The sequence below is a fragment of the Lepisosteus platostomus genome, chromosome 21, assembly GCF_059453375.1.
Source record: "Lepisosteus platostomus isolate fLepPlt1 chromosome 21, fLepPlt1.hap1, whole genome shotgun sequence".
Taxonomy (NCBI): domain Eukaryota; kingdom Metazoa; phylum Chordata; class Actinopteri; order Semionotiformes; family Lepisosteidae; genus Lepisosteus; species Lepisosteus platostomus.
The window spans coordinates 15987352-16005000 of NC_142631.1; the positions used below are offsets into that span (position 1 = coordinate 15987352).

A 17649-nucleotide genomic window follows, 5' to 3' on the forward strand; every position below is an offset into this window, starting at 1 on the left:
TGATGAATCTGCTTTCTTTTATGGATAATAACTACATGTGTGTCCTGATATCTAGGACTGTGTTCTATGGTTTCTAATAAGACTTTTCATAGATCTCAAAAGTTTCATGTTCAAAATTCGCCATTACAAATTTAACAATAAGTAAGGGAATATTAGAAATGTATGTAAGTGGTGTTTTGAAACTGTTATTTTAATTAAAAAATAAGATAAACTGGTGATTAATTCAGTATACTACCCTATTACAGATCAAACAGGTCTCCTGGGGGTTAAATTCCCCTAAAGACAGCAGATGTTGAATAGAAGCTCTGGCATATTTAATACTGGCATGAAATATTAAGAGGTTTTTTTTGTACTTGTGTGGTGCTCATATCTGGTAACTTCATGCATATCCGTATTGTTGAAATATAGCTCTCTGTGTAGTTCAGGGACCAATATTAGCATGTGTAGCATTAGGTTTGAATTATGAAAACATTAACATTGAAAGTATGTAGTACATAATGTTGATATTTTTAGATGCTAGACTGCACGGTTAGACCATACGGCAAAAAAATGTATCGCTTTTGCCTCAAGCTGCTCTCTAGTACCTAGCTGTTAGTCTCAAATTAGAGGCTAATATTCTGTGGTAGGTATTAGCTTCATACTAAATGAGGGGTTCGTGCCATCTAGCCTTCGTGAAGTATTTAAATTCTGAAACATGTTTTTTAAAAAAGAATTTCTAAAGCCCTCTTACAAGCATTTATTGTTTTATGTTATTGCATTACCATTTGTAGTGGACCACAAGTGGAATTCATGACCAATCAGAAGCAGAAGTAAAAACTTGCTTAAGCTGCATATGTGTATATTTTATCGACGCAACACAAACCCTATAAGAATCACAGCAAAACGACTCTACCCGCCTTCCATTCTGCCAGGTATTCTGCACAGAATTTTGCTGTGTCCAGTGATTGGTGTCCCATCCAGTGTGTATTTGTGCCCTGAGCCTATATTACCGTAATCCTCTGTTTTGTTTTTTCCCCAATCCTGGTCTTGGAATCCTCCCATCTCTTCTGATTTTCATTCCATCTGAACTGTGTTAGTTTCTGCTCCTTGAGCTCTAAAACTGAGCTGTTTGCTTAGAACTTTAAAACCTGTTTTAAAATAGTAGAACAAGGTCAGCAATTATCCTGAAACCAGCACCAGATCCTGGGTTTGTGTCTTCTCACCAACTCCTGGATATCTTTGCTGAAAGAATTTCTCAACAGCTCTTAACAACCGTTTTAAAATACTTTGGAGCAAAATAACGAGCAGACTATGTCTTGAAAGTGACGCACAGTCCTGGGTTCTGAGTGCAGAAAACCATTTGCAAATTTGTCAGTACTCAGTTGGAGAGAACTACTCCAGTACTGCAGTACTAGTATTGGGCAGTGGTACTCTAATGGAAGAATCTGAGGTGGATCGTGGATGGAGAGGACTACTGAAAAGACCACACTTAATACTTTTGACAGATTGCAAATTAAGACCACTGCTTGTAGCAATAATAACAATGAAAGTATTTGCCTTTTGTTTTGTCGGAAATGCATAGTAATTTCATGAGCAGATATGTAGTTGATCAACCTTAAATTTGACATTTTTAATTACTAGTGCTTAGCCATTTTTCCTGTGGTGCTACAGCTTTTATTTGGGGGAGCATGCTTGGACATCTGTGATACTCCTCTTTTTTTTACTCTCCAAGGATGTAACGAAGATACAGCATTCACTCACGATGTGTTCTTTTCTTCTGTTCAGCGTTTTAGCGAGTTCTAAGTCTGACTGGGGAGTTTTTATTTAACGGGCTTCCGCATGGCTTTTCTCTTCTATTAAAAGCCTTGGCATGCTATGGCGCAGGGGGTCACTGGTTTGAGTTTAGGCTGTGCCACTTCTCAACTTTGGTCAGGGGTTGCTAGAATAGGTGCACAATTGGAAGAGTGCCATTGAAGTGGATGAGGGGAACCCTCATCGCACAGCAGCAGCTTTATAGCGGTATTAATTTGAGCTATGTCAGTCCCCCAACCCCCCCCGGCACAACAGCTTTGCCGTTTTGTGCTCTGGGTGCAGAGTGCTAAAAGAAGCAGATGGCTTGACAATGCACATTTCAGAGGACACGTGTATATTGTCTTCATCTCTCCAGGGCTGGAGCGCGGTTGTAGCACTGAATGAGGATGAACAGTAATTTGCTGTTACCAAATGGTGGGCATAACAGGAGGAGATGCTAAAAAAAGCAAGCCCGGCCCAATTGAACGCGCTAAATAAATCCTAGTGAATGAACTGTGACTGATAACTCTGTCCTTTCCAGGGAAATCGAGGCCTTTTTAGTCCAAATGCCACAGAAATTAGTCTTTTTTTTAATCATTTTAGTTTAATTCATTTTTTAAATAAAACAATTCTAATCTTGTTGGGACTGATTCCCTGACTCCTCTCAACCCCCCCAAAAAATAAAAAAAAAACAATTTGAGGATTACACTTTTGTTGCAGTAATATTTTCTGAATATTGGTTTTGCAGTTGAAGAAAGAATACACATGCTGGCTTGTCTGAAAAGAATGATACCTTAAATGATATCCTGTTAACAAGTTGGCTGGATTTTTAGTTTCTGATACTTAAAACAGTAGCTTTTTATTTGTTATTTAGTACGTGCAACATGGTCCAAATAAAACTGTTTCCCCATAGTGAGGTGAAGTAGAGTTATCATCAATTTGTAAAGGAAAAACAGTTTCCAAACTGCAAATGCCTCTGTATTACCAAGCATTTTAGAATGGGAATGTGAGTTCACATTTTGCTGTGTGTGCTTTGTGCTCTTTCTTTCTCAGCAAAGGCCTAGGGGTGTTCTCGGGTCATAATGTAAAACTTAAGTAACTGGGCTAGTAGTTGTGCGTCTCTAGAAGTAATCAAAACCCACATCTCACCGGATATAATGGTAATCTATCAGTTTCTAAGATGTAACAAAATGCTGTTGCAATTCTCCAAAGGAAAGATTTAATTCATTCTCTTTGTCCTGTGATACAGTAGTGACAGTTTAAACTACTACCTTAAATCTCCATAGACGATACAGCTACATTGGGTTGCTATAAAGTGCACTAGCAATACAGCACATAAATCATCTTTTAAGGATGCTATGAGCAGATTCAATATTAAATGGAGACAGTCTTCCATACAATAAATAATTTATCAAACCCCATTTCACATTCGAAATACATTCTGCGTTATTTATTCTGTCCCATGCCGTGTTATTCCTAAGACAGCATTTAAGGAGAGACATTATTGGCCAGTCTAATGAACTTTGCTTGGGGATGGTTTGTCCCAGAGTGTGGAATTGCAGCTGCTGTGACTGTTACGTGGCCAGTCTGGACCTTTTTGTGCCTTTCACAAGCGCTGCCCATTTGTCATGTCCCAGTAAATGGACTTGTACATTGGAGTCCTGGGACACATTGTGTGATGCAGTGATGGAAATGAACAGATAGCACTATAAAGGGATGCTTGTCACAGCTGACTGGTTATACAGTACATCACTCTTGGTGTAAAGTCGTTTAAAGACGAAAGCGAGGAACCCTGGAGACTTACCCTCCCAGGTTACTAGAAGCAGGCTTCTAGAAACTATTCAATGTTTTTCTGTGCTATAAACACAGGCTGTCTGGAGTCAGGTCCATCAAGGCGGTGGTCCTCAAAATTTCAAATGGGAAAATAGCCGTCTTTCAATAACGTTTTTGTTACATTTTTTCCCTTTTTTGCCATTTTTGCATAAAGCCGGGTTATGAGAATCAATATGACTGCAAAGTCGCTTGAAAATAGAGGCAGACGTGGAACTAAAGCCTTTTTTCCCCCGCAATCTCGAACCGCAGTCTAAGTATAGTTGTAGGGTTAATACTTTAGGATCATCTCTTTTTTTCTACATACAAGTTGATAACACAGATGCACATAATTTGTCTTCCGAGTTCCAACTCCTTTCTGTTCTGTGTGATGGAATCCCTGGACGTCAGTTTAAAGATAGTCCACACATGGGGTTCGTGGTCTGCTTGCCCAGACTGTAACACAGTTGGGATTGCTGGACTCTTTTTGTACCCGCAATACACATGTGATTTGATCTGGTGCACACCATCTACCATAAAATGCTGCCATCTGTTTACAGATGACCACTTGCACATTAGGCCCACTTGAACAGTCTTTAAACTGCAGGTAACTACGTAACAATGTGGGTCAAAGGACTAGTTGAGAAGGGGTGTAATTGTTCCAAATACGAGCATTTAAACATTTCCTTGCAAGCAAAGCTCCTTGTGTACATATTCAATTCCTTTTGTCTTGTAAGCAGTTGTAATTCTCGTAATTCTTCCACATTAACAGAATTCCAGTGTCTGATTTTGTTTTCTTTATATATTTAGCATTAGACTGGGGTGTGCACCAAATGTTTCTCGTTACTCCAAAACAATGTCTCCAGTTCTCAGCTCACACGTGTTTGCATCAGCATTATGTCCATGTTTGTGAAAAACCCCTGTGTTTCCCCGGCTTTGTTTTACCTTCTTAAGATGTCATAGAATTCAAATTCAATCGATAAATAATTAGAAAAAAATCAATAAAATAAATTGTCAATGAAAATTAAACTCGGCATTGAGGTAATACTTTGTTGCGAGACACTCATTTTGGAAACAATTTTAAAATAGCCTCAAAACCTTTTTTTGCATGACTGCAAATGAACAAAATAAAGATATTTTCCTTTCTCAAATTCTTTTATTAGTCAACAAAAGCAGAATGCAGTTCAAACAGGCATACACACTCTAATCTGTTAATACACAGTATATATTTTAAGGCCACTGTTTCGGTGTACAAGCATGTGCAGGGTTGTTAAGGCAGAAATTCTTAACTTTATACCAAGAAGGCATTTCGTAGCTCATTTTGGTATACGATGAAATGCCTTCGATGGCCAAGTCAGAGTATTCTAGATTGCTTTGTTCCACTGTTGCTTATTTAGGTTGGTCTTTTTCAGGGTAACTGTAATAAATATTGAAACCAAATATCAAACAGTATGTTGTCATCAAATTCTTTACCCTAGAGAGTACTGAGCCAGAGGAAAGGCACATTGAGAAGAGTTCCTTAGTGTGAAAAATGTCATGACAGCATAAATTGAAGTGGTGGCCCACAGAGATGGATTAAAATGATAAATGAAACACATTCATATTCAACAATTACATTTTAGTATGTTTTTTTTATTGTTTTGACTAGCAAGCTAGCCGTCATTTTATTTAGAAGAATGGCAGAGATTAACTGGAAATGTTCGATTTTATTGTTCAAGCAAGAGAATATTCATTGTACAGTCGTATATAAAGTACTCATTTTTCAAAACAAATTTGCAGCACCTCAGTGGCTTCATAAAGAAGAGTCTTGTGGGTATATCTAGGCTAGGCAGTGCTCGACTGGCTTTTCCCCAGCAACGGCGATAATAAAATATTTTGCCTTAGTTCCATTAAATTTAAATTGCATGAAACAGTATCTAAACAAATTGGTGAGACTGTGACTTTTATAAGAAAACGTTAATTTTAGCAGTCAGCCCTTATAGTTATGGCCACCTTTACCTACACTAAGAAACTATTGCCCATAGGCATTTAGTCATCTGCAAGAATTAAGTGTCTACCTAAATAGTTTATGAGATCTAAGCTGTTGAGAAAGTGTAGCCAGCGGCAGCTCATTGAACAATACATATAAGATCCCCTTCTGGGAATGCTCAAAAGAGCTGAAGTTGGAGCACTCCTGTAAAAGATGCCTGAATACGTAGAATGTAATGCATAGGGAAAAATAACTCATAGAAGATACAGGATTATTTGCCACTTTTGCCTTGGTTGACCATATTATTTTAACTTTGAAAGAGGAAAAACCCCGATTTAAAATGAGGATTCAAACCTCAAAATATTTTCTTGAACTTTTTATGGTTTCTTAGATTTTTTTTCTCTTCAAGTAAACCTACAGTTGTAGCAGGGGAGAAGGCTGGAATTAATCCAAAGATTGCTTCGTCCAATCGTGAAAGGACTTCATATTCAATGTTTAATTATTTTAAATGATTCGCTTCAACCTGCTTTCACCACTGCTTATCTACAGTGTTTACATTTTCTTTTTTCCCTCGAGTCTGTCAGAATAGTCAGAAGCATTTCAGACTAGTCATATTACAGCTGGATACAAAGCAAAACGTATACATTTTTCAAAAAGGTCATTATGAATCTGTGCAAATATTTATGAAGATTAAAACTGGTCAAGTGTATCAGGGATCAGTGTTTGTGCAGAATTTATAATGGGGAGAGTAACAAAGTAGTAACTGTGCACTTGAGCTCATGTTTAATGTGTGTGACGTGATAAACATAGGCTCATAGTGTGCGTGTTAATTGACATGCCATGTTGGTACAGATATGATAAAATTCTAAGCAACATTTTCTTGAAATCTTGATTTCATACAGGTTGTCTTTAACTGTGATCAGGCGCGCAGCTGCAAATGACGAAATATCGTGATGGATGTCACAAAACATCGACATTTTGCCGCAGAGCCGTTATCGGACACGGTGTGTGCCACCAAAAACAAGAGCATTCTTCATTTGCCTATTAACCTGCCAATATTAATATGATAGTTCAGGTGGGGAGCTGCGTCAGCATGCGTAGGCTGCAAAGGAGAAAGAGGAGAGAGAAAACGCAACGTTTCGGCCGTGGAGCCTTCTTCAGGTGTCCTTAAGTCTTCAGTTAAGGACCTCCTGCTTCTTCATATTAATACATCAATATCAACCTAGAAGACTAGGTGAAGTCATCTATTTGACATGCCATTGTTTAACAAGTCAGGTAAAGCTGGGTTTGGGGTACTGGTATCTTCAGTTTGCTGTGGAACAGCACATGTCGAGATATTGCTGGTTTGCCTGTGATCTTTGCTGCACTGATAGGTGCTCATTCTGTAAGGCACGGCGGACCCTGCAGTGTGTGAAAAGGGTGAGTGACCCACGTGATCACGTCGTGATCGTGTGAACAGTATGATGGGGAAGGGCAGGAATCCGAGTTTACCAACTTAAACTAGAGAGGATAAAAAGATGAACAATTGTTGGTTCCTAGTTTTAATGTGCCGTTTGCAGAGGCTGTGATTCCACAGATGTATAAGAATGATGTTGTAGATGTGGCTAGTTCAATACTTTTTCACATCACTTCTCTGTAACCCTTCTGATCTTCAGCACTTAATGTACCTTTATTGTAATCGGACAATGGGGGTTTAAGCTTCTGTGTAAAACTGTGTGAATGGTAAGCATGTTAAGTGTTGTATAATTTGTACAATACTCTTGCCAGGTAACAATGCAGATCTGTTTGATTTGTCTTCATCATAAAGTCGTGAGCACTTTAACATTTGGCTGTTTTCACCTGGCATTATATTTATTTGTTTTTTAGGCGGGATAGGCAGGAAAAAAAAAAACCTTGGGCTTTTAACTTCATTTGTCAACAGAGGGAGCCCTTGCTTTTCGAAATCTAGTTTTTCGTCTTACACAGGAATTAAATCCATTGTTCATAAATATGCATACCAGGACAAATTAAGTTGATATTTTCCTTCTGAGCCAGTGCTGTATAGTTTGTACTTAGTTCATGGTTTAATGAATATTTGCCTCGTTTTTTTCTTCTCACCCTTATCTAAGTTAATAGATAAGCAGTATTAAATTTTAATGTAATTGGCACTGATGGAAACTGAACCAAGGGTTATTTTTTTCCCTTGTGTGCTTGTAAATTAGTCATATAAACTTTTCATTAATTTGTATTTTAAGCCAACATTTAAAGTGTACCAAGATAATTCATGTACATTTCAAGATTACATTGCGTGGTCCACCTGCCCCCATCCCTTAAAACTAGATCATTGTTAATTTATTACATTTTTCATGCTAAATACAATGAGATAAACATTTTACTATCACTTATGGCAGAATCATCCAGCTCTTAACTATTGAATTAATTGAACTGAGGAAGTGCATGGATGAGTGATGATCAGAATTGTATTTGTTCCAGTACAATCTAAACACGCTATGGCATTTTTCATGAGGTTTCATAAATGTTAACTTTATTTTGTCTGTTTCTTAGGAGGAAGAAGCAAAGCAGTTGGTCCGAGATGCGATTGCAGCAGGAATTTTCAACGACTTAGGCTCCGGCAGCAATATTGATCTCTGTGTCATTACTAAAGGCAAAGTTGACTATTTACGTCCTCATGATGAGGCCAACAAAAAGGGTGTTAGGTGAGATTCCTTTTATTTTTATTTTATATTTCAAAACGGTTATGCTTTCCTGTAATGGCATGTTTTTTTGCCTGATTCTCTCCACATTAACTTACGAAGAAGGTGCATGGTGAGATTGTAATGCATTTGGTCTGTATTGTACGATTCTGTGATGGAAGTGGAAATTGTTAACAGGTTTCTAAAATATTTTGTGCCACCTTCGAGAATTGAATGCTTAAATCTAGGCTCCTCACTCACTACTAGGGTATTACAAAATAAAATCTGGCCCTGTATTATTTCAAAATATTACAGAAGGTCTAAAAAGGTTCAGCTCTTTCGTGTGACATTTTAATTACAGCAGGGTCTCGACACTTGTGAAGGTTCACTGCACAGAACCGCCACAAATAGCCAAATTCTTAAATAACCAAGTCCACTCCTCTACCATTGCCGAGTGCGCTCTTCTTCCATTCAAGCTCAAGTGGCCAGACCGAATCGCGAACAAGCAGATTCGCACATGTTAAATTCGCAGATGTCGAGATCCTACTGTATTTAGATTTCATAAATGATATAGGGAATAACGCATGTTACGTGCAAACATTTACTTTAATCGTTTTCTTTTATAAATAAGGGAACTTGAAGCCCTGCCAAAGTGAGTACAAATAGTGTGATCTGTATATGCTTTTAGTCTAACAATTAATGTTTGGAGTGTACCTGTATTCCTATGGTGGATATTAACACATTTAACCTGTAGCGTTCTAACCATACTTACGTTTTAAATGCTTTTGAGGTCATTCTTGTCACTTTCTAAACACTTGTTTATATAAATAGTCTGGTTTTGAGGTTGCTCATCATCCCAACATTGTAGATATTCCAGTTATTTCAGTGAGTGTTTCATATTTAGAACACTAAGGCCTGAGTGACGTCTTTTGCTTTATTTGAACAGATCTGGGAGCTACAAGTACAAAAGGGGAACGACGGGAGTTCTGACGAAGGCCATCACCCCATTAGACCTGGAGGTTGTGGAGGAAACTGTACAAACAATGGACACATCTTGAAAGTACTTGTAACTTGTGTCTTGGTTTCCACTTACTTTGTGGTATTCTAATGCCTGCTGTATTTATAATATCACGATGGTGGTGAACTGTAGGCTACATTTTACTATTAAAGCCTGTGTATGAGTACAAGCTTGTCTGTAGAACCTGTTTGTTAATATCCTAGTCCTTAGAAAACGTTGCAATGAAAAAGGGTTGTGATGAATTTGTAATATTTCCAAACGTTAAAAATTGGAAAAAAAGTGTCGGTGAAAAGTCAGATCAAACTCGGCTGGCTTGATTTTTTTTCTTTTGTGAAAAAGCAGATTTCCACTAATAGTTATCTAGTTTTTAGCAAATGTTTACCATCCATAAATCTAAAAAAGAAACTCCCAGGAATTTCAAACAAGGCTGGCAACGGTGGTTCGATCTGCATATTACCCTTTCAAAATGGGGGTATGGTGATGGTAGTCGCTTGGTGAAACACTAGTTGCTCTTCAGAAACTGTGTCACCAATTAACTCTTAATTTGGGAGGTAGCGTTTTAATTAGTGCTATTACAGTATGATGAAATATGCTTCATGTCCACCATTTTTTATATGTATCTTGTACTGCAAAGTACTCTATAGCAAAAATGGTTTCGCCAATTAATTCCCAACGTGGTAGGTGTGAATCCTTTCAATGACAATTTATTTCAAAATGACATTCTGCTTAAACCACAATGACAGACATCACATTTGTTCTCAAACTTAAAACTACCTTTATCTTGGAAACTGCCAAATCTCAAATCCTCAAATCTGGTTCATATTTGCACCGTGATGCCCTGTAGTACTAAATGCAGAACTTGTTTTCAAAAGCTTGTGCTGTTGAACTCCGGGCTTCAACGGGTCATTCGCAATAACAATGCAGTTACTGTACATGATAACAAAATAAGATTCATGCGGACACCAGGAAGGCAGTCATTTTTGTAAATGAGACGTCTGTTCAGCTGTTACTCTCGTCTGTACGAAATTTTATTTGTTTGAAGTTAAGGCTGCAGTCTTCTGGTCAGACATTTACAGTTATGGCGATAATACATCTCACCTTGCCATGGACTGGCGTCCCATCCAGGGTGTACCCTGCCTTGTGCCCGTTGCTTGCTGGGATGGGCTCGACCCCGTATTGGAAGGATCAGTTAGAAAATGGATTGTGTTCGATCTCAAACCAGGATTCGGTGGTCATCCTTATACTATAATGGGCAAATGTGTGGTTTATGGTTATGGGATGGCACCACAATTTACTTTTAAAATGTTACTTTGCTGTCCCATGTGTATCGCACAATATATTAACATTAACAACACCTTTACCTGTGGGCATAATTACAATAATGACCAGAAATATGGGAATACATCTAGGAATTTTCTATCTGAAACATAAAGCCGTCTTCAAACAGCTTAGTCCAAAAGTCTGTTCCTTGTCTCGCCTGCATTATTGACCGTTTTTCATACAAAACCTACAGCTAATGATAAAGCTTCAATGTAGATAAGTCAGAGGTCAGCCTGAGTGGCAAATGTCAACATAGTTTATCCAAATCGACTGGCAATGCAATATTATGCTGCCAGTATATTATTTCATCTTTCATTCTGCCTGCAGTGGCTATAGAATTGCTCTACCAGTCTGGTAATGAATGGCAGGGTAAAGAACATTGCCGAAAAGGTCAATATCAGAGGAATGCAGAGCGTATTTGACATTTGCTTGACATTTCACAGTTTATGGTATTACTATATTTCAGTTATGCTGTAGAGATGCTCCGTTTCCTGCTAAGTATGTATGGATGGCCGTTCAGTTCGCAATTATCAGAGGTTTATTAGCAAATGCTCTGCTGAATGTTATAACTGCATCTGTGATATAGAAAAGTCAATATACCATGAATAGGGTGAGCTTAATGCATCATATAGCACAGTATACAATTTCTCAAATTCTTCATTTGAATGTCAACATATATAGCATCTAAATACCCTGACTGTAGTGCTGTGGTATTTTTCAAGAGTTTCGCTTTTATTTATCGGCGTCACTAATCCATCCATCCTTTTCTAACCCCTTTATCCATTTTGGGGTTTCCGGGGGGGCCAGAGCCCATCCTGACAAGCCACGGGCGCAAGGGAGCATACAGCCTGGATGGGACGCCAGTCCAACACAGGGCACATACAGACACACACACACACCAGGGCCAGTTTTCCACAGAAGCCAGGCCTGTGGGAGGAAACAGGAGCACCTGGATGGAACCCACAAATTCCCAAGGAGAACTTACACGCTTTACACAGATAACACCCCAGGTCCAAAATTGAACCCAGGACCCCAGTGCTGTGAGGCATGTTTTCAGCACTCGTTTAGGCTGTGGTTCTTTTTAGTGAAAGGTACAGTGTTCTGTTTTAAATGTTAAACATTTAACACGCAAGAATGGTCACAAACAAGTGGGACAGCATAATGGCCATCTAACTCATTTGGTTTTTATTAGTTAATGGATCTGCACATTTCATCCAGTTGTTTCTCCTGGGATAACAAGAACATACCTGGGGATATCCCTTTATGTAAAAAAAAAAGGTGCTTTACATTCTCATTTTCAAATATGCTTCCTTTTAGTTTCATCTTCTGTCCCTCTCCCCCCAATTTAAAGCACGTAAACTGGTGTTTGATTTTCATCCAGTTCTCTGAAGAGGAACCAGTGATAGGAAAGTAGTGGCAAGCAGCTGTTACTACAGTTCTGTTTCATGCACTGAAATTAGCCTTAATACGACTGATGAGGTCTATAAAGGTTTATTAAACAGAACGACCAAGGTCTGTGCAAATTTAACTAAAGTCATTAAGGAGAACTTGGGGAATTTTCATAAAAAGGTTGTTTTATTTATAGACAAACCAACAGTGTTTATATGAATATAATTTTACCTTTATGAGATGTATGATATTTAGCTTAATTAAAATCTTAAACATGCTTAATGAGGTAGAATAACTTCACTAACCTTAAACTTTAGATCAAATTTGTCTTCCATATTTCATTTGCTCCTGTTTATTTTAACATTTCATGCATGTTCTATTAGTCATATTGCATGTAGCTACTAACAGCATTACTGAAAATGCTTTAGTTTCATGCCAGATGCAACTTTAATATTGTCAGTATAGCCACAAAACACTAAAGAGAAATACACAAGGAGTATTTGAAAATGTTTTTAAATGAAAGATTAAAGGGTTTCTATGGTAATTACATCAGTTTTGCTAGTGCCAGCTTTTCTCAGGGATTTTGTTTTTCCTCCTAGTCTGGATTTGAAATTTTCCCAAATAACAGAAACAGTTTTGTTAGTGCGATGTTATGAAGTTAAAGATGAATACAAATACTCCCCCCCTGCCTAAGACAATTTGGAATAGCTAATAACTTTGTCACTGCACAACAGCAGGGTTAAAATGCAATCCAGCTATATTCCTTTTAAGCATCCCAGCTTGTAAAGGACACTTTTTATTTGGCTTTTAGTACAGTCAAGTGCTGTATAGCTAGTTATTAAAAATGGCTCCTGCTTCAATGAGCACAGCAACATTGACCAAGTCCTCCACTGTTAAACTTAGACACTATGTGTACAGACTGCAGCACATCTCCCGGTCACCATAACACAAACGCCAGGTTTACTTAGTAGTCAACCCAAAAATAACAGGTTTGCACATAAACCAACATCCACACCAGTTGCAATAATCGCCATACATCTATTCGCCCATATACACAATGTTACAGTACTTAAAGGTGGATTCTGTTGTCAAACACATTTGTAAGGGGGCATGTCAATATTTATTCCCTGATGAAAAGGAAAAAAAAAAAAAAAAACATTCCAGCTGTGGAGCCTTCATTGGGTGTCAGTTACAGCAAAAGGTCAGAAACTCCAAACATATCCTCCTCCATAGATCAGTGTATGAAGATCATCCAGCGTTGTCACCGGCTGTGATTGGCTGCTCAGCTCCCTAAATGGGACCAATAGGAATTGAAGAGACACCTCCTCTCACTGACCAATAGAGGAGCTCCTCAGTACATGAGAATCTGACCAATAGGAAATGCAGGACCTCCAGCCCCCAGCAGACAATGGAGCTTGTTTCTGGTTTCTAAGCTTTGTCCAGGTGAACTTTGCAGTCAGTTGTAGTGCTGCATTTCCAGGACAGGTGAAGTCAATTCCTGTCAACATGGAAATTACTCCAGGATGAAAAGCACCATCTACACAAGAGGATGTAGTCTTGTACAGTAGTTAAATGACTGCAGTGGTCCACAACCATGAAGGAGTCTATAAGGTCCTGAAATGTTAAGGTACACCTCTGGTCTCACAATCCAAGTAGTTCCAGGAAACTTGGCAAGTTAAGAAATCCACTCCATTCTGTGGGAGTGGAAAGTTACCAAGTAACCACATCCCTGTCCCCAACTCCCCTCCACAATGCTATACGTGAAGTAGTAATAGCTTTCATTTAGAACCTACAAGCCAAGTCCCTTGAAATAGGGTTCTTGTGGAATCAAGTCTTTACCTCAAGTATACAGGCAAGACGTACAGGACCATCTAAAATGCCTTTTTGGTTGTCCAATACCTTGCATTGATCCATGAAACCATTTCACAGGTACTTTCATAGTCTTGTGCTTAAGGCTGTACCGCCTCAATTCCATACAGAAGAGAAGCCAACTAACCCTCACCTAAAGCAAGTCTTTAGAATACCAAGTAAGCACACCTCCACATTGCTTGGTTTTTTTGCATGCAACACCCTAACCTACATTTAGCATCACTGACTAAGTTCCGCAATAGCAGTTTACTCCACAAACCAGCCCAACAATCCATACATCCTCTCAGTGCATGTAGCACTCCCTACTGGACGGCATCTCTTACTACATTTCCAAACCACAGCACAGCTTGTCAAGTTCCCGGACGATTAGCTGGCTTCAGTAAGTGCTCTGGTTGAATTTTCCAAGCCATTACCATCACACTCCTCATTATTATAGAGCCACAGCACCATTAACAACACAGCTCAACATAAATATTTATCCTGTTCCTCTCCAACTCAAAGCACAATCTAAATATCTTCCTTCCCAGCTTCACTTTTATAAGCCTCTTCATTGATTCCAGGGGTTTGGCTAATTCCATGGGAACCAATCCCAAAAGCCCTAAAATTCCCACATGGAATGCCCAGGTGTGTCTGTCTCAATAACACACACCTGTTTCCAAATCCCTGCCTGCTCAGAGGCCATCTTGGCTCAGAGAAACACCACAGTCTGGGCTTCAGCCAAAATGCAAGGATCCTACAGAAGACTTCTAGGGACACTACAGCATTGCTCAAATAAACTTTCCTTGAACATTATTAGAAGTGTGTTCTTTCTAAACCTTTCAGCATACCTCAATCCAATTCAGAAATAGATTAAGAGAGAAAGATAATGATTTGATTATGGTTTATATATATAGATATTTCTTTATACATATACAGATTTGTGATTTTAACTCTTAAATCACTTTTTGCCTAACATTATTTCTGTTCCTACATCAGAACACTTATCTGTGCCTGCTTTGATTGGACTGGTGTTTTCAGTTGACGTATCGCAAAGGAGAAAGACAGTACTGCAGACCCATTATAAAAACATGCATTGCTAATAGAGTCCTCTGTATTTAAAAATAATAATGATTAAAAGAGTGTTGTAGTTTTTAACTAAGGAGATTGAGGCATTTCAGTAAACTAGCAGGGTGCAAATAAGTTGCAGTTATACAGTGTGAACTACTTCAACATGAACCAAGGCAATTGTGAAAGGATGCCATGGGGAAGTGCATTTAAAAGTTCTTTACACCAAGAGTTGTGGGAGAATGGCTCAGGTGATCCAGCTATTTCGTTGAAACCTACAGCCTGTCTTCTTTAGAGCAACGACTGCATGATATTATCGAATCAAACTGATACCAGATACCAGGGCGTCATGGGTTGAATACTGTTTGAACTTTCTCATGTTCTTGTAACTTCTTAAATGAACACATCAGCTGCATGACTAATAAGAAGTACATAGGTAGTAAATTGACTGTATATTAACCATTTTACAGATGAAAAATCTGACTTTTTGGTGCAGCATTAAGATAAGTCAGGTTATAGAACTGTAAATGTCCTGCAAAGATCTTCTAACTCCACAGCTCGCCTACATATTTCTAAATTCTTTAATTCACATTCCTGTGGTTCTCAGATGCTAATAACCATTAAATGTACTATGATTACTCAGATGGCCATGGAAATAAAACATTTTGAAACTTGTAACTCATGGGGGCTTCTGAAAACACGCTGGATTTCTTCCGCAAGTTTTCAGGCGGAGCCAAGAAAAAAGCTACGTGCGCCGTCAGTCTGTGGCCACGCCCACTCGGGTGACATCAGTCGCAGGCCACGCCCCGCGCACCTGTCCGCCAGGTTCAGCGGGGGAGAAGGGAGCTGGGTGAGTTTGTTCCGCGTCTTTTAGCATTTTATTATTTTTACTTTATTTGAATGTAAATAAAATGTAACTAATGTAATTCTGAAGTCTAAACCTTGTAGGAGCAAGGGGGTAAAACACGTAGTTTCGCTGGGAGCTAAATGGCTTTTTTTAAATGTCTTTTCTTTTCCAAATCTTTTATTTTAACAAGCCACCTGTGTTTCACAGACAACACGTGTTTTCCTCTTAAATGGAAGAGAAGCTCTGTTGTGGCCGTGAAGACACTGTAAGCTGTATCGGCAGAATGAAAACGTCGCTTTCCGTATGCTCCTTTATCAAACACTTCGTGAACTTTGTTCGCAAAATCAAGCGTGTGCATTTATCCAAACCGACACCTAGAATTGTAAAGTTTGTTCATGATTTTCCAGACTATATTGTGCGGGAAAAAAACGCTTCTAATACTTTTTAGTTTAAATGGTCTTAAAATTCTAAATTCTGCTGTTTCTGTGTTTCCACTTTAGTGTTTTCGAGCAGGACATGATTCACACTAAGTAATGGGAGTCTAAACGTAAGTATAAACGTTTTATTCATTTCTTTACACGTATTTTATTGAAATATATTCTGCGCTATCTGCCCTGGACAAAACGCCGTTCGCTACTAAGAAACCTTGGTTTAAATTATCTTTAAATGGTCGTATAAATACATGTTTTCTTGTGTTTCCAGTTTGGTGTCTTCGGGCAGGACATGCTTGGCTCAGCTGCTGGAATTAACCGTGTAAGTATAAACGTTTTTATTCTTTTCCACGGATCCTATTGAGGTACACTCTATCTGTACCTGCCGAAAAGTGTTGTTTGAAAACACGATGCACCTTGTCAAAAGAAAACTCAAACTAGGTGTGATACTAGATTTCTCCAGGGCAGGAATGGTTTTGACCCGACAACACTGTAGGCCTGCTGGTTAAAGAAAGCAATTTTCTGCTAAAACTGCGATCATTTCAGCTTTCTGATGCGCGAAACGCAGGTTCATAATTAAAATAACGGAGCCTAGAAAGATTTGGATTAATTGTTCACGTATTAACCGGGTTGTTTCAGAAAAAGAATATGCTAATCAAACTGGACATCGTTAAAAAACAAGAATTTGGTAGTTTTCATCTAATCGATACACTGTAGCGGTATTGTGCCTTCGGTGTTCACGCTTTGAATTTAAAGCTTTAAATGTATCTACTTCAATACCCGGTTGAACAGGAACATTTTCTGTTACACCAGGCTAATCGCTTTATTCCAACTGTAAATCTTTTTAAACAGGTTCATCTTCTGAACGTGTCCGTCAATACTCGAACTAGCTAGCTGGGATCATTTTGAGATCCTGTTACAGAAAGCACAGCTCAGACTGATTTCTGTTGTTTTGCAGGAAATGCACCGAAGTTCCAGTCTTCATGCTGATCGCTGCTCGACAGAAGCCTTGGAGAAACAGTAACGTGCTGTATGTTTCTGTTTTTGCCGTGTAGTTGCATGCAGATCTTTCCGTACTCTGTTGACTTGTAACAGCATTAACGTTAGTGTATCCGTGCTTTGACACTTTGTAATTGAAATGCATGTTAATTTCCACATCGAAGCTTGTGCATCCGACGTATTGTAATGTTTTGTTTTGTATGCAATTTTCGCTCAATAAAGTGTTGATTGAACCTTGATTTTGTTCTTTCATTTCTTGTGCAGAGTTCTGTACCCCCTTGGCCCTGAAAAACCCCGATGGTGGTGAGTTTTTTGGCGGAGAGATTTTGTTAACAGTTTGTGGCCGCAAGGGGACACCCTATCACTTTTTGACTTGAAAAGGTCAAAGGCTACCCCCTTTTTAAGCGTGTCCAGATTTTCCCGCCAAAAAACTTAGTATCTGGGATCTTTTTCGGGGTGTGGTAGCAATCAAGCCGAGCCTCGCCCACCCTCCCTCATTGGAGAGGGGTAGG

General features: G+C 38.7%; 1 protein-coding gene and 1 long non-coding RNA gene across 3 annotated transcripts in view; one reads left to right on the plus strand and one right to left on the minus strand.

The window, feature by feature from the left end:
* Positions 1 to 9407, plus strand: part of psmb7 (proteasome 20S subunit beta 7) — a 36357-nt gene extending 26950 nt beyond the window's left edge. The window contains exons 7-9 of one of the 2 annotated variants that reach the window (XM_088615324.1): positions 8093 to 8244; positions 8852 to 8872; positions 9167 to 9407. In XM_088615324.1, coding sequence (XP_088471450.1) covers positions 8093 to 8244; positions 8852 to 8872; positions 9167 to 9278 — 285 coding nt within the window. In that variant the 3' untranslated portion in view covers positions 9279 to 9407. The remainder of the gene's footprint in view (positions 1 to 8092; positions 8245 to 8851; positions 8873 to 9166) is intronic. The other variant, XM_088615325.1, reaches the window with a different exon arrangement.
* A 3485-nt stretch (positions 9408 to 12892) lies between these two features.
* LOC148644097 (uncharacterized) lies at positions 12893 to 13406 on the minus strand. The gene is made up of 2 exons (XR_015928952.1): positions 13319 to 13406; positions 12893 to 13237 (listed from the first exon to the last, which is right to left on the minus strand). It is a non-coding gene; the product is annotated as an uncharacterized LOC148644097 (long non-coding RNA).
* Positions 13407 to 17649: the final 4243 nt, after the last annotated feature.